Source organism: Truncatella angustata (assembly GCF_020726525.1).
Source record: "Truncatella angustata strain MPI-SDFR-AT-0073 chromosome Unknown BKA67scaffold_4, whole genome shotgun sequence".
NCBI classification, from domain to species: domain Eukaryota; kingdom Fungi; phylum Ascomycota; class Sordariomycetes; order Amphisphaeriales; family Sporocadaceae; genus Truncatella; species Truncatella angustata.
In genome coordinates, this window is record NW_025763384.1 from 21,826 (window position 1) to 43,455 (window position 21,630).

The 21,630-nt window shown below is 53.0% G+C and overlaps 9 protein-coding genes across 9 annotated transcripts; 4 read left to right on the forward strand and 5 right to left on the reverse strand.

Annotated features, from left to right (window-relative positions):
• Window positions 1–3: 3 nt before the first annotated feature.
• Window positions 4–1,089, reverse strand: BKA67DRAFT_516864 (uncharacterized protein; the record flags this gene model as incomplete). Its single annotated transcript, XM_046097853.1, has 1 exon — window positions 4–1,089. A coding segment is annotated over one exon (1,086 nt), but the record flags the coding sequence as incomplete, so codon positions are not given.
• Window positions 1,090–2,373: 1,284 nt separating this feature from the next.
• Window positions 2,374–3,883, forward strand: BKA67DRAFT_535065 (SPX domain-containing protein; the record flags this gene model as incomplete). Its single annotated transcript, XM_046099958.1, has 3 exons — window positions 2,374–2,416; window positions 2,470–3,387; window positions 3,441–3,883. The coding sequence occupies 3 exons, from the start codon at window positions 2,374–2,376 to the stop codon at window positions 3,881–3,883; spliced, it is 1,404 nt and encodes a 467-aa protein (XP_045957977.1).
• A 222-nt stretch (window positions 3,884–4,105) lies between these two features.
• Window positions 4,106–6,039, reverse strand: BKA67DRAFT_517582 (pyridoxal phosphate-dependent transferase; the record flags this gene model as incomplete). Its single annotated transcript, XM_046097921.1, has 3 exons — window positions 4,106–5,786; window positions 5,846–5,940; window positions 5,998–6,039. The coding sequence occupies 3 exons, from the start codon at window positions 6,037–6,039 to the stop codon at window positions 4,106–4,108; spliced, it is 1,818 nt and encodes a 605-aa protein (XP_045957978.1).
• Window positions 6,040–6,693: 654 nt separating this feature from the next.
• On the forward strand, window positions 6,694–8,079 carry BKA67DRAFT_535067 (amidohydrolase; the record flags this gene model as incomplete). The annotated part of the gene is made up of 1 exon (XM_046099959.1): window positions 6,694–8,079. The coding sequence occupies one exon, from the start codon at window positions 6,694–6,696 to the stop codon at window positions 8,077–8,079; it is 1,386 nt and encodes a 461-aa protein (XP_045957979.1).
• A 1,958-nt stretch (window positions 8,080–10,037) lies between these two features.
• BKA67DRAFT_257032 (mitoferrin-1) lies at window positions 10,038–11,893 on the forward strand. The gene is made up of 8 exons (XM_046095794.1): window positions 10,038–10,294; window positions 10,396–10,465; window positions 10,535–10,570; window positions 10,642–10,768; window positions 10,907–10,999; window positions 11,059–11,115; window positions 11,200–11,671; window positions 11,730–11,893. Exons 1-8 carry the CDS (start codon window positions 10,257–10,259, stop codon window positions 11,758–11,760), a joined length of 924 nt encoding a protein of 307 aa, XP_045957980.1. The 5' UTR covers window positions 10,038–10,256; the 3' UTR covers window positions 11,761–11,893.
• A 492-nt stretch (window positions 11,894–12,385) lies between these two features.
• BKA67DRAFT_257099 (uncharacterized protein) lies at window positions 12,386–13,498 on the reverse strand. The gene is made up of 2 exons (XM_046095796.1): window positions 12,948–13,498; window positions 12,386–12,851 (listed from the first exon to the last, which is right to left on the reverse strand). Exons 1-2 carry the CDS (start codon window positions 13,144–13,146, stop codon window positions 12,490–12,492), a joined length of 561 nt encoding a protein of 186 aa, XP_045957981.1. The 5' UTR covers window positions 13,147–13,498; the 3' UTR covers window positions 12,386–12,489.
• Window positions 13,499–14,239: 741 nt separating this feature from the next.
• On the reverse strand, window positions 14,240–15,820 carry BKA67DRAFT_257097 (uncharacterized protein). Its single transcript, XM_046095795.1, has one exon. The coding sequence runs from the start codon at window positions 15,404–15,406 to the stop codon at window positions 14,435–14,437; it is 972 nt and encodes a 323-aa protein (XP_045957982.1). The 5' UTR covers window positions 15,407–15,820; the 3' UTR covers window positions 14,240–14,434.
• A 391-nt stretch (window positions 15,821–16,211) lies between these two features.
• On the forward strand, window positions 16,212–17,798 carry BKA67DRAFT_517186 (DnaJ and TPR domain-containing protein; the record flags this gene model as incomplete). The annotated part of the gene is made up of 1 exon (XM_046097880.1): window positions 16,212–17,798. One exon carries the CDS (start codon window positions 16,212–16,214, stop codon window positions 17,796–17,798), a length of 1,587 nt encoding a protein of 528 aa, XP_045957983.1.
• Window positions 17,799–18,326: 528 nt separating this feature from the next.
• BKA67DRAFT_658057 (vacuole morphology and inheritance protein) lies at window positions 18,327–21,548 on the reverse strand (the record flags this gene model as incomplete). Its single annotated transcript, XM_046107214.1, has 8 exons — window positions 18,327–18,982; window positions 19,040–19,119; window positions 19,166–19,284; window positions 19,335–20,218; window positions 20,270–20,939; window positions 20,994–21,161; window positions 21,260–21,422; window positions 21,481–21,548. 8 exons carry the CDS (start codon window positions 21,546–21,548, stop codon window positions 18,327–18,329), a joined length of 2,808 nt encoding a protein of 935 aa, XP_045957984.1.
• Window positions 21,549–21,630: the final 82 nt, after the last annotated feature.

Here is a 21,630-nt window from a genome sequence, read left to right on the forward strand (position 1 = left end):
GGGCTCGTCTAGGTCGAAATTGATGTTCTCCTTCTTCATTTGCCTTTTCAGCTGCTGTACGGCCTTGACATGCTTCTTGCTCTTCTCATGTGCCTCGTATTGCTTCTCTGTCTTGAAGATCTTGTTGCAGACGACGCATTCGAGAACCTCGACCTCGGATTCTTCCTCGCTCTCCGAGAATTCGCCCTCGAGACCGTTGTCGTCCCCGCGAGACTGCGCCCAGTCTGGGACGACATAGTCCTCCATGGCCTTTTGGTTGGCGGCCCTCGCTCTGGCAGCCTGCTGTTTGGCCGAATCTTGTAGTATCTTCTGCCTCTCCGCTTCCGACTGGGTGTTTGGCACGTAGCGGGGGTCTCGTTTTCGGACAAAGGCGACGAGTGATCGAACGGCGTCGTTGAAGTCCCGCCTTGCCTCCTCTCGGAGTTGCTTGTTCTCCTTTTCCATCAACCGGCGAACTCTGCGGTCGGGGGCGTCAGATAACCGCCACTTGTCCTCCCAGGCGAAGCTCTTCCTGCTCGCGAAGTTGGACCAGGCGCTGTAAAAGGGCCTGGCGACGCTGTCGTAGTCGTGCTTGGCGGAGCCAAAGGACGGGTACTCGACGATGGGCTGGCCGTCCCACTCGCAGGCGGCGATCTCTTGTTGCGCGAGCGAGTCGAATGTGTCCTGGAGTATGCCGAAGAAGCCGTTGGGGGCATCGGTGAAGGGGACAGTCGAGTTGAAGCGGCTGATGAGGGTGAAGAGTTCCTGGGCGCTGGTCATGCGGACGTTGTAATACTCGGCGGTGCCTTCGTTCTGGTTGGGCTCATCGCCGCGCAAGATGGCATCGCGGTGGGAGTCGTACCAGGCTCGTTCTTGGGCATCAGAGAGGACTTCGTAGGCGGCCTGTACTTCGGCAAACCTCTGGGTCGCATTCTCCGTGTCTCCATAGTTGCGGTCTGGATGCAATTCGAGGGCCTTTCTTCGGTACGCCTTCTTGAGCTCATCATCGGTGGCCTGTCGATCCACTCCGAGCAGTTCGTAATAATCCGTCTTCTGCGGCGCACTGCTTTGCGGCCCAGGCTCTCTGTTGGAAGACTGTTCCTGGCCCATGTTGCCCGAGTTTCCTTTGCCTGGTAGCGTTCGCAGCACTGGTGGGGGTTTGGTCTCAGACAGCTGCGGAAAACTTGCCCAAGTAAGCTCCTTTATAATAAACAGCCTTATTAACAACCTCTTATGTGCTCTTCACTTTCCAAGAAGGGTTTTGTCGTAGAGCACGCGTTCACATGCCAAATGTAGTGGCTATGGCGGCTCTCGCGTATCTCATGGGGAAATGATTAATTCTGACTCATTGAGAAGAGGTACCAGTTATTAACTTGCACTGCACATTTTTTTTGGAAATTTGGCTGCCCCGCGGACGCCTCCGGACTGCAAGACTCAAGGTCAGGCACTTATGCGCAGAGATTACTACCGTGTGTTACAGACGCTGATGGCGGGGTTGATTTTCATAAACGGGGGCGGGGCTATAAAAAAAACAATGATTATGTACACGAATGAACCCGGTCCGGCCCTACGACGCCAGGGACGCCATCCTGTTCTCTCTGCTTGGCACGTGGGCGGTTGAGACCTGGCGATTGATGACACTGCTTCCCCCCACCATCTTCGACAAGAAGACCCTTTTTCTTGGCGGCCTGGTGGCTTCTGACTCGGCTTGCCCGATCTAACAACTGCGAGACGGAGCAGTACACTGTATGTAGTACATGCCACAGCAAAATACGACTAGTTTTGCACTCCTTACAAAACGTTATGACAATGCTCAGATGCGTTGCATGGGTTCGGAAGCATTGAACACATGACCTAGCACAGTTCGATAGTAGCAACTGGTCGCGTGCTCCCCGCATCAAGGGGCAGGTCTATGGTTAGCAACAGCTTTTGATTGGCTTCCTGGTGAGATGCGCCGTCTCCGAGCCAGTGGTTCGGGTGCTGAACAAAGGCCCTCCCCAAGCTTTTGTGAATAAAATCTAGACTCGCCGCCCCCAGTTTGTCATTCAGAGGTGCGGTCGCGGGCTGATAGATAGAACCAACTTTAAACTAGGGACACTCTCACTACGGACGACGGTATACTTACTCCTAACTTTCTCGGGTCTTGGTTTTTGCACGCTCCCCTCTACCGTCATTGTTTCGTTTTGTTCTTTGCACCTGCAGCACCTCATCGTTATTACATTAAATTTGAATCCCCATCGTTGTGAGTCACTCGCTCACCTCATTAGATGAATTATGCCTACCCTCGATATCTTCCGCATCTAATCAATTAGTGGGGACGGCGACTCAGGAGAGTGAATACCGTCGGCAAGTGACAACGATTATACCGCCGGCCAAGACTTTTCGTCGCACAACATGAAATTTGCACAGGAATTCAAGAGGTCTCTCCAGCAAGAGGGTAGGTCGCCTGTCCCCTCTCGGTGACGCCTCCAGCTGCTTACTCTGGACCAGGGTTCCCACAAAAATGGGTCGACTCGGCCATTCCATATGGGCAGCTCAAGAAATGTCTGAAAAAGGTCACCCGCGAATTAGAGGATCTCGGACTGGACAAGGGCACTCTTGCTCAGCTGGCAGCCGACCAGTCTACCTCCACCGGCCACTTCAGTGAACAGCATGGATGGAAATATGATCTGAACGGAGAGCCCAGCAAGAAGTATTTCCGGCCGAGGCTAACCGTCTTTGTCCACCTTCGAAATGGTGTTGCTGTCGATGCGCAACTCTCGCCAGCAACAAGGCAGTTTCTTGGCAAGATCGCCTCCGAAAAGGCTACCAGCACTGTGCCTCCGACAGATACTGTGCTTGAAAATGAGCCGACAGCCTGCCAAGACGCTGTCAGTCCCGACGAAGGTTCAGATTCCGACGAAGGCCACACGCCAAACCGGTCAGAAAATACGAAAGCAGCCCTGATGGTACAGAAGGTCGAGGTGCCTCTTGTATTCGATGCAGAGTTCTTTGACATCTTGCAGACCGACGTGTCGGTCCTCGATGCCCTGCAAGGCGAGGAGCAGCAGAAGATGAAAGGCGAGATCGTTGCGCTCGGACAGGAGATAACCAAGGTCTCGAGGCCCTCCAACGGCAAGAACGCCAAGGACGATCTGGCAAAATGGCGCGACATCTTCGAGCTCTACCTGGATGCCCGCATTTTCTTCTCCAATCGCGAGAGTGATCACGGTGCAAGGACGAGCGCTCAGGCAGTCGAGCAATTGCAATGGTTTCAGGACCAGGTCGTGAAGCGGAAGTTGGTGCAAAAGCTCAAGCTTCAGCCGAGCAGGGAGGCTTTCACCAAGTTCCTCAATGTGAATGCCATGTTACTTCAAAATCTGAAGTTTCAGGAAATCAACCAGCTTGCTATAAAGAAAATCTTGAAGAGTATGCCCTTCGCTTGATGGCCCAGCCAGAAATTTCGTTGCTGACAAGGACAGAATTTGACAAGAGGACCTCGCTAGGGGTGGCCCAGACCTTCTCAGTAGCAGTGCACTCGGAGAGACTCCTGGCAGGCAGTGTGGCCAAGGATCTATGCGCTCAGGTGTCCAGCGAGATCATATCGGCGGTGCCCCAGCTCGACGACTATCTCTGCCCGATATGCTTCGCCATCGCGTACTGGCCCATCCGACTAGAGTGCGACCACGTTTTCTGCAGTCGCTGTTTGGTCAAGATGCAGAGGAAGGGCGAGAGGTTCTGTCCGCTATGTCGCGGGGACGTCATCATGAAGGCGGGCATGAACAATTTCGACCACACTCATGCCAACTTCCTCAAGGAGTACTTCCCCAAGGAGGTGAAGGAGAAGATTAAGGCCAACGAGCTCGAACGCGGCAAAGAGATATTTGGACCGGACTACAGCGATAGGCCATGCTCTGTCATGTAGTCTCGTCAGGAGCCTACTGGTTATATACCACGAGTGCCTGGATAAGGCGTGGTCGAGGAACCGACGCGAGATACTTAGATGATACCCCAATGATGATAAATGGATAAATTTTATGCTGTTGAATGCATTATGCAAAGAAGTAGTGGTGTCGGTACAGTTGGATGCACCAGTATAACGTTATAAATATCTACCAAGATCGCTCGCGGCACGAAGCGCCGTGCGCTACGTCGATTCGTTGGGCACTGATTCCGTTGCCGCCAGTGCCTTGCTAAAAATCGACTTGAGCTCCTCCGGCTCCTCTAACCCAACACTGAAGCGCAACAAGTTTGGATCAACGCCGTAGCTCTCGGCCCAGTCCAGCTCTGTGTAATGGGCCAGGATGACATACGGCGACGTCAGGGTGAAGTTCGTCCCGAGACTCGGCCCCTTTGCGGTATGGAGGGCATCGAAACAAGCCACGGCCTGCGCTTTGTCCCGGAAAGAGCACGACAAAAGACCACCATATCCACCGCCAGGAGTCTTCACTGTTTCGAAGTGCGGTTTGCTATCGTTATGCTTGGGGTAGTATACCTTGGTCACACTGGGGTGCGAGAGGAGGACGTCGCAAATAGTCTCAGCATTCGCATTCACCCGGTCGATTCTAGAGATGAAGTCACGGCTGTTTCTCTCTAGGAAAATTACGTCCTCGGCCCAGTATGTATCTTCGAAGGTTTCGCGGTTCAGCGTCTCCTTGAGTGTTTTGTAGCAGCGGCCGTTAGGGTTCAGCACCAGGCTGCCACCCATGACGTTGCTGTCCCCAGAAAAGATCTTGGTGAGACTGCTGACCACCATGTCGGCAAACGGCAACACATTCACGTTGTGGAAAGTACCGATAGTATCATCGACAACCACGGCAAAATCATAGGTTTTCGCCAGTTGGTGGATGCGGGTCAAGTCTGGACAAGTCAACAAGGGATTGCCGGGAAACTCGCAAAAGAGGCCAAGGAACCTTTCGCCATTCTTCAGGCGGACCTCTAAATCATCCAAGTCGGCGGACGATGCATGGCCATAGAATACACATCCAGGCCCAAACTTCTCTAAGATCTTGAGCGTGTCAACGTACGGGAAGCCGAAGTTGACGCTCTTCCGGGGCTCACGCCCCTTGAGAAGGGTCTGATGTGCCGTGAAAATGGCGTTCATGCCACAAGGGAAGAGATAGATGTCATCCTCTTTGAAGTTAGTGACGCCACGAGCATCTGATTGCATGGACGGAAACGAAGTGGTCAGGTCGTGGTCATCGGTCAGCGTGCCAGCGATACGTCGCCGGATAGCTGACTTGGCATTGTCGACAAGAGACACGTCAAGGTTTCTCCCGAATCGCTGCTCGAGGAACCTTGACATCTCCAATGTTTCGGTTGCCTCGTCTCTGGATTCATTCTGGGCATGGTTTGTGCCACTCAAAGTAGTGTTGCCATTTGTGACATCAACAGACGAGGGGCGCTGCTGGTATCGACGAGGACCGCGGCATTTTGAGTACGCCTGCGGCGGGGACTTGGGCGTTTCTTGAACGAGCAAGTCATCCTTGAACAGGCCATGACAGAATTCAGCACGTCGACTGGAGACACCATCGCCGGAATGCTGCCAATACTGCTTCGCCACCGGAAACGCTTCCTTTTTGAACAGAACTGCCGAAATTGCAGGACGAACGGTCACGAGTGCATCAGAATTCTTCTTCGCAGAGTCCAGTACCAGATCTACTACCTCGAGGCGGTCATGCAGATCTGCTGAGGCCTTTTCTTGAATGAATTGCAAACACCTTTGCGCTGTTTTCTTGGTGGGAAACAACATAGCGCTCTGGTTGGGCTGTCCAAATTTGGCCACAATATCACTGGCAAAAGCCTGTATGGCCTTATGGATGAAGAACCTAGGTTACTCGTCAGCGAAGCACCACCGACGTAGGTGCGTAGTATGATGTTCTGGTACCTCGGGTAGCCCGTGGTCATCTTGTCGACGACCCATGCCTCGCCCTCCTCGTAGCCAACGTTTGCCCTCCACGTTGGTAGAGAGACACTCACAGCCTAGCAGGGGATTAGAATCAGGTTGATGCTGCCGCAGACAAGAATGGCATGACTCACGTGAGCAGTGTCAGGAGGAATAGACTCTCCAAGGTCGAACATGTTGACTGATTTGAAAGAGAATAGACGGAATAGTAACTTGTTAAGAGTGGGGATATACCAAACGTGTGCGCGTGTCTGGCGATGCTTAGTTGGTGTTTTAATAAAAAGCCGCGACCAAAACCACGCGCGGAAGGCTATCTGACTCCTCTTTATTGGTCAGATATGACTGTTGGGTTTCCGGGCAAATTCGAGCAAACACTAGCATCACAGCTGCCGTGATCGGACCAGGAATTTTTAGATTGGCGGTGCCATCCGAAATCTGGGGGTACGGCGCCACCGCAATGATGTCAACGGCAGATGGAGAACGCAAGCGTCAAACAAATCAGTCAGCAATTGCAACGAGGAGCGAAGTCTGTAACTAATGCACAATTGCTAAGTGGTTAAGCAACCGCCAAGCAGTCCATTGCGAATGCTACAGGCTCTGCCCTGGCAACCTGGCTGCTATTCAGCGGCGCCTATGTAAAAGACTATTCCACAACTCCCAAGTCTGACCCCGCCGACCGCATTCATTTAGAGTGGGTCTGAACTGCATACTCGATAGTAATGAAGCTCGACCAGGTTGACTTGTGTTTGCACATGATCGATCGCAAGACCTTTTCAGTCGGCCTCAGACATTACAAGTAATCACCAAGCCCAAACTGATACTTTACAGTCATGGGTGATCTGACCATCGAGCGCATTATTCTGCCAACGCGAGGCAATAAGACCAAGTGGGACATTGATGTTAAAGAGGGCGTGATTGAGAGTATACTCCCGTCACAAGACCAACACGCCAATTCTCATAGTAGCGGTGGTTTGTTACTGCCACCTTTATGCCACCCTCACATACACCTCGACAAATCTTGCATCCTCACTTGCCATCATGGCCCATCGAGGCATCTCCCTGACTACAGTGACCTGGCGCCGATATCCGGTTCTTTCGCCGAGGCCCTTGGCAATACTTCTGAGGCTAAAAAGCGTTACACAGAAGGTGATCTCTATACTCGCGGCGCACAGCTGCTTGCCACAAGCTACAAGCAGGGTGTAACTTCACTCCGGGCTTTCGTGGAGATCGACCATGTTACAGGCACTCTAGCTCTAGAAACGGCGATCAATCTGAAGGAGGAATTCTCGCATTTGATAGAGATGCAAATTTGCGCGTTTGCACAAGACCCAATCTTCTCCGGCAACTTTGGAGATGCGAATAGGGAAGCCATTCAATCAGCACTTTCGAGGTTCGCCGGCGCCATCGACGTCTTGGGATCGACACCATACGTAGAAAAGTCCCGCGAGGCGGCCACGGAGAACATTGAATGGGCAGTCACCACGGCGCTTGACAACCACCTGCACCTCGACTTCCACTTGGACTACAATCTTGACGACTTCAAAACGTCGCGGCCTCTTACCTACACCGTATTAGATATGCTCGAAATACATCAATGGACTGAGAAAGCCGAAGAGTCAAAGACAATTGCATTGGGTCATTGCACTCAGTTGAGTACGCTCCCTGACGTGATGCTCAAGGACCTTGGCCACAAGATCAAAGCTAGTGGACTGCCGATACATTTCGTCGGTTTGCCGACGAGCGATCTGTATATGATGGGCCGCCCGGGCTCGGAGGATGCATCAAATAAGCCGCATACTCGGCCTCGGGGAACTCTGCAGGTGCCCTCGCTCATCAAGGATTACGGACTCTCTGCCTGCCTGAGCGTAAATAATGTTGGCAATGCTTTCACGCCGTTTGGCACGGGCGACCCATTGCAGCTGGCGTCATGGGGTGTTGGTATCTACCAGGCTGGGACGTTGGAAGATGCAGAGACCTTGTATTCCTGTGTCAGTTGGGCGGCTAGGAAAGCCATTGGCTTGAGTGCCAACCACGACGGCAAGGATATTACTGAAGGTGATAAATGGCAACCGATGCTCTTGGTTAAAAACGAGCAAGAATTAAAACTTCCTGCTAAACTGGGCGGCCGGGAAATGACAGTAACAGCGAGACAGCGAGTTGACCTCAAGGATGTTGTCTGGGATCCCCCAGAAACCCGATTGAGATGTATCGTTTAGACACCAATAGATATTACTAGAATAGAACGGTCTTGCCCTGATTCATGATACAACGACTGCATCCGTAGCGGCAAATAATTTTTTTTAATAAATTTTACTACTGTTCGTTGTTGGAAGATCAAGCTCTTGTGCTGCGCTTCTGACAACAATTGCGAACCTACCAATGGCCGTGGCGGCGGCAGTGGTTGTTATATGCAAGTCCGTTGCTGCGCCTGTTGTTGGTTGTTGAGATGTCCTCACAGCGTCAAATCCCCGGTTAGTTATAGTCTGTACAGCGGTGAAAAGTATCATGGCATGTTGGGATACTCATGAACATTGTCTCTTGTTGGTCTATCTTATCTGAGCAGAAAGTGGGGTTTGCAACATTTGTTTTGAGTCTGCAGGGGCAGGGTTGTAGACAATGCTAACCTTAGTCTAACTGTGAATTGTACAAGCAGTGTGACGTGTAATCTCAAAAGAGACAGCTGACACACAGGGAGTCAATGGCCGCCAATCGGGGATTTGGCAAGCGGGCTGCAGAGACATCTCCGGCCATTCTGCATATAGCGGCCAAATGGCCAAGTGTGTTGGACTTGCCTGCCAGCCTGCTATGTACTCGCATGCGTGCGAGTGAGGCGGCGTAACTAACAACCTCGGAGATGCAGCAGGCGGGCCCGATGGGATAATCCGGAAGACCGATGAACCAGGACCGGACGTAAGAGATGGGGGTTTTATTGCAGTGCTGGGATTTCCAGATTGAGTGAAGGAAAAGCGGACCAAGACGATGGCATGGGTCGCAGAGCAGACAAGTGCGCTGTCACGGTGCTACTATGTATGTATGTATGCATGTAAATTCGTACCCTTGGATGAGGAATCAAATGCGGACCTAGTGCGGATCAGATTACGAGTGGATTTCGCTTATGCTTTACGGGAGGAGGAAAGCAGCCAAAGAGAAGGCTTCCGAGGATCTGATAAAACGCTGAAGTGGGTAACAAATCAGGACTAGAAAGATTTCAGAACAATAACAGCCAAGGCAGCCTCTGCATCCATGGGAAACGGCCAATGTGCACAAGGATCAGGCTGCCGCGTGGTGTGTAGGGTACATTATGTAGTAACCTGGGTTTGTTGCTTGCGTTGAGGCGTCAAAGAGATAAAGGCGCCAACATGATTGCGGAAGATAACAACATTATGTAGTTCCCAAGCGAACTCGGAAACCTGGGCTGCCAACCTGATGGGGAGAGTGACGTGCGGTAGTACCTGAGGAAAGGAAAGGAAAGGAAAGGATTGCGGCATTCCCGGAGAGACTACATGTTTTGCACAGAACAAAAACGCATTCCATTTTTGCTTTGATTCTTTAATCAAAAGGCCAGACGGTGTTCTCCTCAATGCCTTGGCTACCGTACCTCTGCACTGTAAATGCAAAGTAAGTGGCCTTTGTTTGTTTCTCCCCACAGGCACAGGCACAGGCAGGTACCTAAGCTTAGAGTGGGCGGCATTTAATAGAGCTAGCTTTGGCCAGGTAGAGTAGCGTTCTGACCCCTGCGATCCGACCTCCGAATTGCGCTGAGTGGAAAAAGTTATCGACGTGCTCGACTCTCCAAAGATTTTCCCCGGGCCAGTTTTTTGCCGCGAGACCGCGGCCATACTCAGACGACTCCCGACTGCACGACCTGACAGCAGTACAATTAGATCGCAAGACGCAGGTCTCACGAGCTACAGACGAATTCGACTGGACTACGTATATGTACTTTCCGAGTAATCACGCTGGGCCCGAGCTTCCGTCGTCACCGACCAGTCAAATATCAGCAGCAGTAGCAGCAGCAGCAGCAGCAGCAGCAGTAGCAAGTGGCAGTGGCAGTAGCAAATAGCAGTACGGTATCAATATTTAATATCAATATCGATTTTGGTCTCGACTTTGGTCTCGATCTCGATCTCGATATCGCCGTCAGCTCTAACGGCAATACAACTTCACTTCACTTCCCACCTGTGCGGAACATCCGTACGGAGCACGCCAAACACCCACGACAAACCCAGGTCCGCCTCGGGTCAAACCTCAAAAGAGCCCCAGAGCTCCATCTCGGTCACTGATAGCCTCTGCCAAAGCCAAGCTCGCGACAACCGCCCCAGACGAGAACGACACAGTCGACAACCTGGCGCTGTCTCAATCTTTCGGCGAGGCCACCACAGCTGTGGCCAACATGGCCCAGCCAACTGCCGAGCCGGTCGAGGACTACGAGTATGTTATGTCGTGTCGTGTCGTCTAGTCCATGCTCCCAGAGCGAGAGGGCATCCAAGGGAAAATAAATAAATAGAAACTGACCACTCGCACATCTATAGCTATGAAGCACTACCTCCCAACTTCTCCTTGGCGCAAAACATGGCCGCAGGTGCCTTTGCCGGTATTGCAGTGAGTTTACTCCCTCGCCCGACTGAAGATGACAATAACAAACGGCCCCGGCACTGACAAACTTATCAGGAACACACCGTCATGTACCCAATCGACGCGATCAAGGTGCGCATCTCCAAACCCCCGACACTCATGGCATGGCAAAACCCGCAAGCCTGGCTGACTGACCACAACAGACGCGCATGCAAATTATCAACTCGAGTACTGCATATAAGGGTATGATTGAGGGCACCATGAAAATCGCGTCGGGAGAGGGCTTTCTGAAGCTCTGGAGAGGCATGTCCAGCGTGGTTGTAGGAGCAGGTACGTTTCGTTTCCTCGCCTTTCCTCTCCCTTCCCTTCCCTCCCTATTCTTTGACTTTATATAAACAAACAAAAAACCCATGCCTTATCTATCCCCCCTCCTGCCGCGATTCATCCACGCTGACTTGCTGTTCTCAGGGCCTGCACATGCTGTATACTTCGCAACCTACGAAGCCGTCAAGCATGCTATGGGAGGCAACCAGATCGGGGAGCACCACCCTCTTGCTGCTGGTATGTTTATACCCTTTGTTGCGTACCACGAGAGCATGATTTGACTGACCTGTGACCAGCAACGAGTGGAGCTGCGGCAACAATTGCCAGCGACGCCTTCATGAACCCCTTCGATGGTAGGCTCTTCTAACCCCCTCTCAGCTCGGCCCCGTCGGCTGCAACTTTCTTTGTGGAAGGGGGACTCACATGTTACTTCATAGTCATAAAGCAGCGCATGCAGATCCAAAACTCGAGCAAGATGTACAAGTCCATGTTCGACTGCGCACGATATGTCTACCGAAACGAGGGCTTGTCCGCCTTCTACGTCTCCTACCCAACCACTCTGTCCATGACAGTGCCTTTCACAGCATTGCAATTCCTCGCATACGAGTCGATATCAACAAGCATGAACCCCGAAAAGAAGTACGACCCCATGACCCATTGCACGGCTGGTGCTGTCGCTGGTGGCTTCGCTGCCGCCCTCACCACGCCAATGGATGTCATCAAGACCATGTTGCAGACAAGAGGAACTGCCACAGACCCAGAACTGCGCAACGTCAACGGTTTCGCCGCAGGGTGCAGGTTATTGTACCAGCGAGAAGGTATGAGAGGCTTCTTCAAGGGTGTCAAGCCTAGGATCGTCACCACCATGCCCAGCACCGCCATCTGCTGGTCAGCCTACGAGTTCTCCAAGTAAGCCCATCCCAATGACCTTTCTTCGCTGTACCTCGGCTGACAGACAAACCTCCAGGGCATACTTCATCAAGCGAAACACGTCGTGATAGATGCTGGAATCGGCAACCTTGCTCTTGCGGCCACGAGCACCATCGCCGATGTCGGGATTTGCTGCATGGCTGCTATTTGCGAATGTTCTTGCATTGCGCCCAAGTCCGTGGCCGGGAGTCGACAAAAGTAAAGTGCTTCCCCCGCCATTTATTGCAACAATGTTGCTCAGGTCTTCTGTCGGTTCGGCAAGTCCCTGAGCTTCGGGTGATGTAGTTGGGAGGTTGGATATAACCTGTGGAAGGCTAGACCCACGTCGAATTTGATGAAGATCTTTTTTGGAGCAATCAATGCATCCAACGCGGTGCAGGGGAATGAACCATTCACGACAAAAACAATTGTACATAAGTCCTTTTTGGTAGGGAGACTCGCAAGTCAGGGTGTCACGTGGGATGCTCAACTGGACCTTGCCGTTAGACGGCGTTTTGCTTTTGGTTTTTTTTTCCTCCCCCCCTGACTGAATGGATGATACCGTGGACCTTGGAGGGTGCGACGGCGTAGTGGTACTTGATTGGACCATTCAACACCAAACTGTACACTATTGCATACTGGGCGAAAACAAAAAACTACATACTCATCGAACATTTCGAACGAGCTAGAATCATTTGTGTTGACTTTCTCTCGAAAGTGACGTACCTACTTCCAATCATCGTTGTAACCACCCGCTACCATGAAACTTGAAGCAACAGAGCTTACATTGCTATCGCCGTCGATGCCCTCCCTCCTATCTACAAGGTAGGGTCTAGAACAGTCAGCTGCACGCCCAGTCCTCCCAGTCCCGTCGTTGTAGCTAGAGACTGCTGCCGCACGCCGCCCTGCTTCCACTTGACGATGTACGTCCCCTCGACCTCGGTCTCGCCGAGGTAGAAGTACGACTGGATGCTGCCGTCGTCGAGGATGGGGAACAACAGGTTCGCGTACCGGGCCCAGAGGGAGAGGCCACCCTCCGGCAGACCGGCAGCGCTGCTTGAGAAGAACAGGGGATCCGAAGCCCCCGGGGCGTTGTTGACGGCCAGGAAGGTCTGGTCCGGCACCTTTGCCCCCGGAGTGGCAGGCTCGATGTACAGGGGGCTCCTGCTGGGGCTGGAGACTGAATGCGTGTGTTAGTCGTATGCGTGTGTACCAATAGCACGTGATGCCGAACAAATTCTGTTGTTGTTGGGAAGAGGGGGGGGGGGGGCAATACTTGTGAAGTTGAAGGCCGTGTGTATGCTGGCTGGGACGGTTGGGCCGACATAGAGGTGTGCGTCACCATACCAGGCACGAGCAAGGAAGTCCACGTTGTTGATCTTGTAGTTTACTGTGAAGTTGAATGGAGCAGCAGCCGCGGCGGTCGCGCTCACCACAACGCAAGCAATAGCCAGACGCATGGTGATGTGGTGCATCTTGATCACTAGATCTTGGAGTATGTTTTGAGGATATCCGAATGTGTCAAATACAGTTTACAATAACCGAAGACGTTGCGCTGGGTAAGGGGAGATGTACGCCGAACTACTCCGGGAAACGTGATCGTTGTGACAGTGAGTTATATACATCCCTTACTGCTCTACCCCGGACTATTTGTTTTGCTGGTCTTGTCCACCTGCGGAGTTTAACGCCATCACTCATTTGGAAACATGATTAAGTTTTGGACAAAAACATGCCATGTGACTGTCCCGGAAACTGATCTCCATGGGTACTGGGATATGGCAAGGAGGGAGGTTGCATTTGTCAACTTTAGTCAGGGTTGCCTCGAAAGTCATAAGGACAAGGTTTTAATATAAACGCCATACTAAACGGCGGTCGTTATCATAGCAGGAGTTGGAGAAATGCAAGGCTTGATGAGATTTTGGCGGGGTCCAGCAAATCAAACCAGGCAAGCAGCTGACGAGAAACGCAAACTGAAGGTAGATATTAAATCACGTCACATGATGTATGGAGTATGATGTGACATTCTGTTGATAGACGACCGCAAGGGTTACTGTAGGACTTTGGTGGCGTCCAACAGCCAATCATGGGGGAAGAGGTCATTGCCTGAATGGGATAAAGAGAGCGTGCTCCGCAAAGCAAACAGGGCTAGAATGCTGGCGTTGGTTGACTGCAGTTTCGGTCAGGTTGTCAACAAGCCAGAGCCAGTCGCGAATGTTATTCTCGTTCCAAGGTTTAAAAAGCAAATATGGATGCTGCCGTTTATGTGGAGTGCTTGGATTAGATGAAGATAAACGACCAAGTCTTGTCCCGTCTGACAGTGGCTGCGGATTCGAAACGCAGCTGGTGCTTTTTTGGCCGACCAAGACAATCTCATCAATTACCCGCCAATCTGAAAGAAGTGCGACACAAGGTGAATGATTTGATTAGTGCACGTATTTCATCCAGCATGGCCCGATTGGTGTAGAACGTGGTACACCAGGAAGAGGCTGTCGACCTCTGAGGAGTGTGCTACAGTAGACTTGTCGATGTTTTGTTTTCCTTATTGGAATTCCACTGACTAGAAGGTTCGAAGCCCATTGGGCCCCGGCGTTGAGTCTAGGCATATACCAAGAGCAACTATGCACTCTTGTGTGGCATATGCAGTACCATTACGGCATCTGCCACATACGAAAAAGGGGCGAATGTCAGACAAACACCCACGAGCTTTTTGACAGGTAACGATAGTGATGGATGCTACCCAGCCATATCTCCTCGTCGTCGGGATCAAGGCCGTCTGCTGCGAGGTTTGAAAGGACTTTCACGTTCTACCAACCCCTCCCATCCTGCATCCCTTCTGTGCGTGGCAGTCCTGAGCTCGGTGCGAAGATGCTCTAATTCTTGCCGCGCTGCTTCAATGTCGGGAGGCAGACCTGCGAACGCCTGGAGCTGTGCGTCGAGATCTTTCTTCTTGGCCAGTAGTTCCAGGTAGCCTTCCTCGTCCTGCCTTACATCCTCCACAGTTGTCTTTGGTAGGCTGACAGATGTCTCCAGAGAAAGAACCTGCTTCCGGAGCTCAGGGAGCTGGAGGGACATGGTCTGGACGAGACGTTGGAGCTCAAGATTCCGCTTATCAAGGTCGATAGGGAGTTGGTGTTCTTCACCTTGTATCTCTCGGAGAAAGGTCTCCGCGGCTGCTGATTCGCGGTCAAGATACTTTTGAAGCAAGGCGACTCGTCCAGTCATCTGTTCCAGCTCGAAGCTCCTGGCTTGCAGCTCGACAAAATTGCAGGCCAGCTCTTCGGGGGTGGGATAAGCGACGCCAAGCTCAATCGCCATGTCGGCCATGGCGTCCAGCGCTGCGCTGCCGTCTTTGGGCAGACGGCTCTCGACTGCCTGTAAGACATCATCTGCGACGGATTCGGCGCTGAGATTGGCCTCCCCACCGGAGGATTGGTATGCCTGTCGGCGTTTGACCGCCTCGGCCTCGGCAGCTTTGACTTCCTGTAGAGCAGAGGCTTCGATGCGAGCGAGCTGGTGGCGTTCCTCGTCAGCAGACTCGTTGTGAGCTGCCAGTGTGAGGAGAGCCTTCAAAGTGTCTACATTCCGTTCAAAGGGAGGGACTTTCTGGCCGGGGAACTTTGTTTTTAACCATGCGTCAACGTAGGCCCAGTCCTTGGCGGTAGAAGCGGCAGCACGTGCAATTGATGGTGAGAAAATGGCCGGTTGTTGTTTTAGATGCTGTGCTCGATGTGCCATGGTTGCGTGCGTTCACGTGGGGGACAAACTGGTGTGAGTATGACCCCTGATCTTGAGGTCTCCCGGGGGTGGGGGCAGTATCTGCATCCGAATGATGAATGAACGATACTACCGAATGAATGATAGTTACTGCCGGTAATAGGTGAGTTCACAATCGTCAACCGTCGCCGTCCAAGCTCGCTCTTGCTCTGTACTGTAGGTATGGTCGGGGGGAGTCTTGCGGACAAGGTACAGACAGTACATACTGTAGGTACCGTGGTACCGTACTTGGGTGCATACTGTACGCACTGTGCATGGACTTGGGCACACACCAACCTGTTACAGGTTAAGTTAACTGCCATACTAATAGTAAAGTTAGTGTGATGGTGGGGACATGTTATGGTGGGGACATGTTGAAGTCGGGACAATTTCTTGGAGAACCCCCGGGGCTGGGCTGAGTCGCGAAGTGGCCAGCTTTCACCGCAGGAGACGCGACTGTTAGTGAGGTACGGAGGCGGGCGGGTCGGCTGTCGTGTAGCGCTGCTGTAAAACTGTGGCTGCAGCAAAGTATCTCTTAACAGCAGTGGTCGAGATACTAAAGTCACCACGGCGCATTATCCTCCAGGCCACTTGTTAATTGAGTCGACATGCCCAGAAGTGCTTGATTGTCTTCGCCAATCTGGCCTCGATCATTTCCAACTTCGTTTCCCTGCCTTTCACCTCTGCCCCCCTTCTGCTCATACTCCAGCAGACACATGTATATCACCTCGTAGCCTGCCCTCCGCAGTTTCAAGTGGTTCATCCCATTTGCTTATTCCCCGCCGACATGCTGGTGCCGCTGCCGACCCTGGCCGTAGTGGCAGCCGGCCTGCTGCTGGTCCACGGCCTCGATATACCCTCCGACACGCCCATCTCCGCCCTCCTGTCATCTGCCCAAGCACATCTTGCCAAGGGCGAGACCAGCAGTGCCCTCGAGTACTACGATGCCGCCATTGCACGAGACCCCAACGACTACCTGACCTATTTCAGGCGCGCCACGACCTTCCTCTCCCTCGGTCGCACGTCCCAGGCCTCCCACGACTTCAACAAGGTCCTGTCCCTCAAGCCAGGCTTCGAAGGCGCGCATCTGCAGCTAGCCAAGCTCAAGGCAAAGAGCGCAGACTGGGAGGGCGCAAAGGAGCAATACACACTGGCCAACAAGTCCAGGGGCTCGGCAGAGTTCGACAGCCTCGTCGAGGCCGAAGGCGCCGCCGCCCTCGCAGCCGCCGCCGCCACAGCGGGCAACTGGGACGAGTGTATTAGCCAGGCCGGAGAGGCCATCTTCACCGCCAACCGCGCGCCGGCCCTCCGCGAGCTGCGCGCGACGTGTCGGTTCGCAAAGGGCGAGGTGGAAGAGGGCATGGGCGACCTGCAGCACGTCCTGAGCATGAAGCCGGGCGACACCACCCCTCACGTCACCATATCCGCAACCACCTTCTACGCGCTCGGCGACACAACGCAGGGTCTTGCGCAGATACGCAAGTGCCTCCACTCCGATCCCGACTCGAAGGTCTGCAAGAAGCTGCTGAAGCAGGAGAAGAGTGTGGAAAAGACCATGGCCAGGGTCAACAAGGCCATGGAGAAGAGCCAGTTCATGACCGGCGCCAAGCTGCTCGTCAACTCGGGAGACGACAAGGGCCTGATCGACGAGGTCAAGGAACAGGTTGCCGAGCTGAAGAAGGACGGCTTCATCGCGGAGAAGGCACCCGCCACCCTGCTCAGCCAGATCGTCGAGCTGGCCTGCCAAGCCTACTACGAGTCCAACGGCAAGAAGGCAAGCATCTACTGCGCCGACTCGCTCGAGCTGGACGGCAACGCCTTCTACGCTCTACTATACAAGGCCAAGACCCAACTCGAAGCAGAGGACTTCGAGCCCAGCATAAACACCCTCAACCAGGCCGCCGAAGCAAGACCCGACAAGAAGAACGTCGTCAACCCCTTGCTGCAGAAGGCCCAGGTTGCCCTCAAGCGAAGCAAGACCAAGGACTACTACAAGGTCCTCGGCGTCTCCACCGACGCGGACGCGAAGCAGATCAAGTCGGCCTACCGCAAACTATCGAAACAGTTCCACCCCGACAAGGCCGTCAAACAGGGCATCACGAAGGAGGAGGCCGAGAAGAAGATGGGAAACATCAACGAGGCGTACGAGGTATTGAGCGACCCCGAACTGAGGGCCAGATTCGACAGGGGAGATGACCCAAATTCGCACGAGCAACAAGGAGGCAATCCCTTCCACGGCAGTCACTTTGGCGGCCAGCCGTTCATGTTCCAGCAGGGCGGCGGCGGCGGCGGCGGCCAGCAATTCAATTTCAAGTTTGGCTCTGGAGGCGGCGGCGGCGGCGGCGGTTTCCCTGGTGGCTTTCCCTTTGGTTGAGACATGTGTCGTTATCATCTATAAAGCAGTATGGGCAGGAGTTTGTGGTGTTTGGTGTCAGCATCAGCCGTGACAATCTTAATAAAACGAACTCAATATCACTTAAAGACTTTTGGCATATGTGAAGCTGGCCAGTGGTGGACACAGCTTTCCCGGTTCTCATTGTCACTAGATCACTGTACGTAGTCCGCAAGCGTCGGGAGCAAAGCCGAGCGGCATGATACGGACAAAGGTCAACTTGTTAGAACCCCGCCGGACGGCCCATTCTGCGTCTACGCGACTGAAGGAACCCTTGCGCCTATCACGTGGTTGCCTCCAACGTCTACTTGACATGTACTGTGAGCGCTGTTCAGATTTCCAGTAGGTCTACCCATGCCCGAATAATGTGCGTCGCTGTTAGTTTCAAAAGGAGTAAATCAAGTGCTACTCTCCCAATGCTGTTCACCAGTACTCCAAGAAATGCTGCCTTAACCCCCCACGGAATCAATCAACTCCATCATACTGATCTGCTGGAGGCGCTGAAAGGTCCTATCCCTGCGACCGCTTGCCTCTACCAGCGACCGCACCGCCAAGACGTCCAAACTGCCTGCCAATCCCCGAGCTTTTCTTAACTGGGGGTGGTGCCTGAGATGGCGCATCCTTTTGAGGCACGGGAGGCCCTGCGGTAGCCCGAGGTGGTTCTTTCATTCCTGGTGTGCTATCTCCAAAGCGCAAGTCCCCAAAGTCCGGTCCATCATCCAAACCTCCGCCCAGACGTTGGGCTCGTCTCGCTTTTTCCTGGACGCTCCTAAACTTTTCCAGGAGCTGATCCCAGCGGATGATGTTCTCCTCGCGACCTGGGCCCTTGAGCCGGTTGGGCCGATCATAATTGGAAGTACTAGGGGTAGTGGTAGAACTAGGAAGTAAAGCATAAGTGTCATGGCCGCTTTTGGAACGAGTGTGACTCTGAAGGTGGGATGTGACGGCCTCGACGACAGAACCTTGTCGTGAGTGAGACCCTGGTGTGCTGGAGGAAGGTACATACGGTCTGGGCGCGATGTGCAAATAGCCAATCGAGCTCACGCTATTCAGCCGGTTCTTCAGAGCAGCAAAAGCTGATGACTGGGGTAAAAGCATTAACAGTCCATACAGGCACTTGTACAAGTATGGATACTTCTCGGGCTCCAGAAGTTGGAGCCGAAGATCTGTTCTCACGTGTCAGCTCATCTCGCCGTTGCGTAGGCATTGCACCTTTGACTGACATGTGAAGACTGGAGATTCAATCAGTTGTACCAACTTATCGATTTGTATCAATATGTTGACCGTCATCTCGAGTTCGGCACTGTGACAGGTTAGCCTAGCATTGGGACAATGGGATGTCTGCCTACAAGATCTGCAGCAGATTATATGCCGCCTCATATGCTTGGGCTAGCAAGCAAAGTGAAAAGGTCGCGACGGCGTTGTAACACCAGGAGCGAAACAGCGCAACGAAGAAGGTCTGGCCGTCCTGTCGAACATGTCAACACCGATCACACAAGAAAACATCATTCTCAATACCTTTGACTCCAAGTTTCGTAGGCGTTTCCTCAGGTCTGCGAGCTCAGGGGCAGTGATGAGGTTGTTGTTGAGGTTTTGCACCATAATGCTCGCAAATTCAAGGTCCTCCTCTTTTTCGATACATTCGGCCAGGGTGCGATATATGCGCTCGGCGCTCAGCGACATGCACAATTGTCGAATAATCAAGTTGCCCCTGGTTTCCAGAAGTTTTCTATCAGTCGAAAATAGTTGTAGAAGGCTGACCATGAAGTTGGAGAAGTAGTCGTCCTCGCTATTTCGGGAAATCTGTGACAATAATTGCAGGTCCTTGGTCACCACGGCCTCAGCAGGGTCCGACAATGTCTTTAACAAAGCCGGAAAGGTGCCATCGTTGAAAGCAACAATCTTCCGCGGTGCTTTGCGATGTAACATGATGAGCCAGGTGAGTGCAGCGACACGTGTAGCTTCATGGTCATTAAGAAAAAGTAACGTCAGCGAGTTCACAGCCGCAGCGTAATCCAGGTCGGCCTGTGGACTAGCTGTAGGCGCCGGTGTAGGTGTCCGCCTGTTTTGTGCAGGTGTAGGGCTTCGCATGTCCAGTTCTCTCGAACTCGAGAGGGAGGCACGGGTACTGGACGGGCCATCTGGACGCTCGACGCCAAAAGAGGGGGGAATGCGCGTGGACGGCTGGTTCGGGTTGACACCAGGCTCGTCGGACAATGATACGACATATTCCATCAGCGACGAGTTGACTCTGGCAGCTGCCTGGCGAATGGGCTCAACACCGCTTGCCATGGCCGGAAGCAGGTGCGCCAGAATTTTCGGGGTGAACGGCAGGACCTCTTCTGGGCAAATGTCCAGGAACGCAATGATCCAGCGGAGAGATTCCTGAAGGCTATCCTCTTCTACTGTGGGTCAGCATGGGGAAATCCCCTATGGGGTAGCAGCAGACTTACCCAGCGGGGAATCAAGCGTTGCCGTCAGGATTTCGAGTATAGCCTTGTAGTTGATCTGTACGTCCTGGCCAGGTACCCAATCATCTTCACTACTGACTTCGCCATCATCATCGTCATCATCAGCGGCTGTCATGGACCCGGCATCGTCCTCGTCATCGCCACCCATTTGTACGCTACCACTGTCCACAGACTCCTCCCGCTTGCGTTTACCATCTGCCCGCGACTTTTTGCTGTCGGCAATACCCTTCTTGACTCTAGCAATGCGCTTGATCTCGTCCAGGAACTTGTTCAAACATGACTGCGTAGCTGCGTGAACGTCCGGGTTATGGCCTCCGAGGAACTTGAGCAAGCCTCCAAGGAACTCGGGTAGATAGGTGACCAACTCCAAGTCCGGGATGGAGTCAAGCAGAGTGATCCAGCCAACAAGGAAGGTCCGCGTGAATGGGTTGATGACCCAGACACGCTCCTTCAAGAGCGGGATGAACTGTGGGAGAGAGAAGGCGGTCGGAGGATCTGCATGGTCTTCCAGTGCATCTGACTCTTTGTCATTATACTCTAGACTTTCGAGAACTGATACGTAAGTAGCAGCAGACTCGGAAACGATATCTTTGATCAGCCGATCTAGCAGTTCTGCGCCATTCTTCACGGAGAGCTCCGAGTCTGCGCCTAGCTTCAGGGTGAGTCAGACTTGGAAAGAATAGCAATGGTATGTAGTGGGGCGTACCTTGCACAGGGCATCAAAGATGAAATTAAAGTACTTGAGGATCTCTCCCTTCGCAACCTTGGCAATGTTGTACATGGACTCGCACGCGTAATATCGGACCCGCGCATCTTGATCCGTAAAACAAGCTAGTACAGGTGGCACTATTACCTCGAGATATCTGGGCAACTCCTTGAGCGAGCAAACAAGCAGGTGTCAGTCACATGAGCACAAGCAGAGATGGCGGCAGAACGTGGCGAGCATCCGCGAGGAGGAATGGTAATACTCACTGGGCCAAGGGCAATGGCGGCGGCGGCTAAGCCGATAAGACCGCCGTTTCGCGCATGTGGTTGATGGACGGCATAGGCATACTCGTTGCAGAGTTGCTCGAGGATTGCCTGGACACGCTGATAGTCTTTGGCGGCACTGAGCTCACGTATGACTCGTTCCAACCTGAAAGAAATAATCAGTGAGGGGGCTGGAGGCTGGATCCGTCGGAGCAGGGACGTACTCAAGGGCGCCGACCTTTCTTTTATCGTACAGCTTATCGTTCAAGAGGCGTTGGACGTTCTGCTCCATGGCGACTTCCGAAACTCGGGCTGTTGATGACAACCATGCATTGCTGGAAACCGACGCGAGGCAGCAAACTCGAAAAGCTGGG

Excerpts from the sequence above, each read along its gene's own strand:
- BKA67DRAFT_257099 (XM_046095796.1), bottom strand. The coding sequence starts at position 13,146 with ATGCACCACATCACCATGCGTCTGGCTATTGCTTGCGTTGTGGTGAGC. Across the intron at positions 12,852-12,947 it reads CACGGCCTTCAACTTCACAA|TCTCCAGCCCCAGCAGGAGC; the intron begins GTATTGCCCCCC and ends ACACGCATTCAG.
- BKA67DRAFT_257097 (XM_046095795.1), bottom strand. The coding sequence starts at position 15,406 with ATGGCACATCGAGCACAGCATCTAAAACAACAACCGGCCATTTTCTCA.
- BKA67DRAFT_257032 (XM_046095794.1), top strand. The coding sequence starts at position 10,257 with ATGGCCCAGCCAACTGCCGAGCCGGTCGAGGACTACGA. Across the intron at positions 10,571-10,641 it reads ACCCAATCGACGCGATCAAG|ACGCGCATGCAAATTATCAA; the intron begins GTGCGCATCTCC and ends TGACCACAACAG. Across the intron at positions 11,116-11,199 it reads CTTCATGAACCCCTTCGATG|TCATAAAGCAGCGCATGCAG; the intron begins GTAGGCTCTTCT and ends GTTACTTCATAG.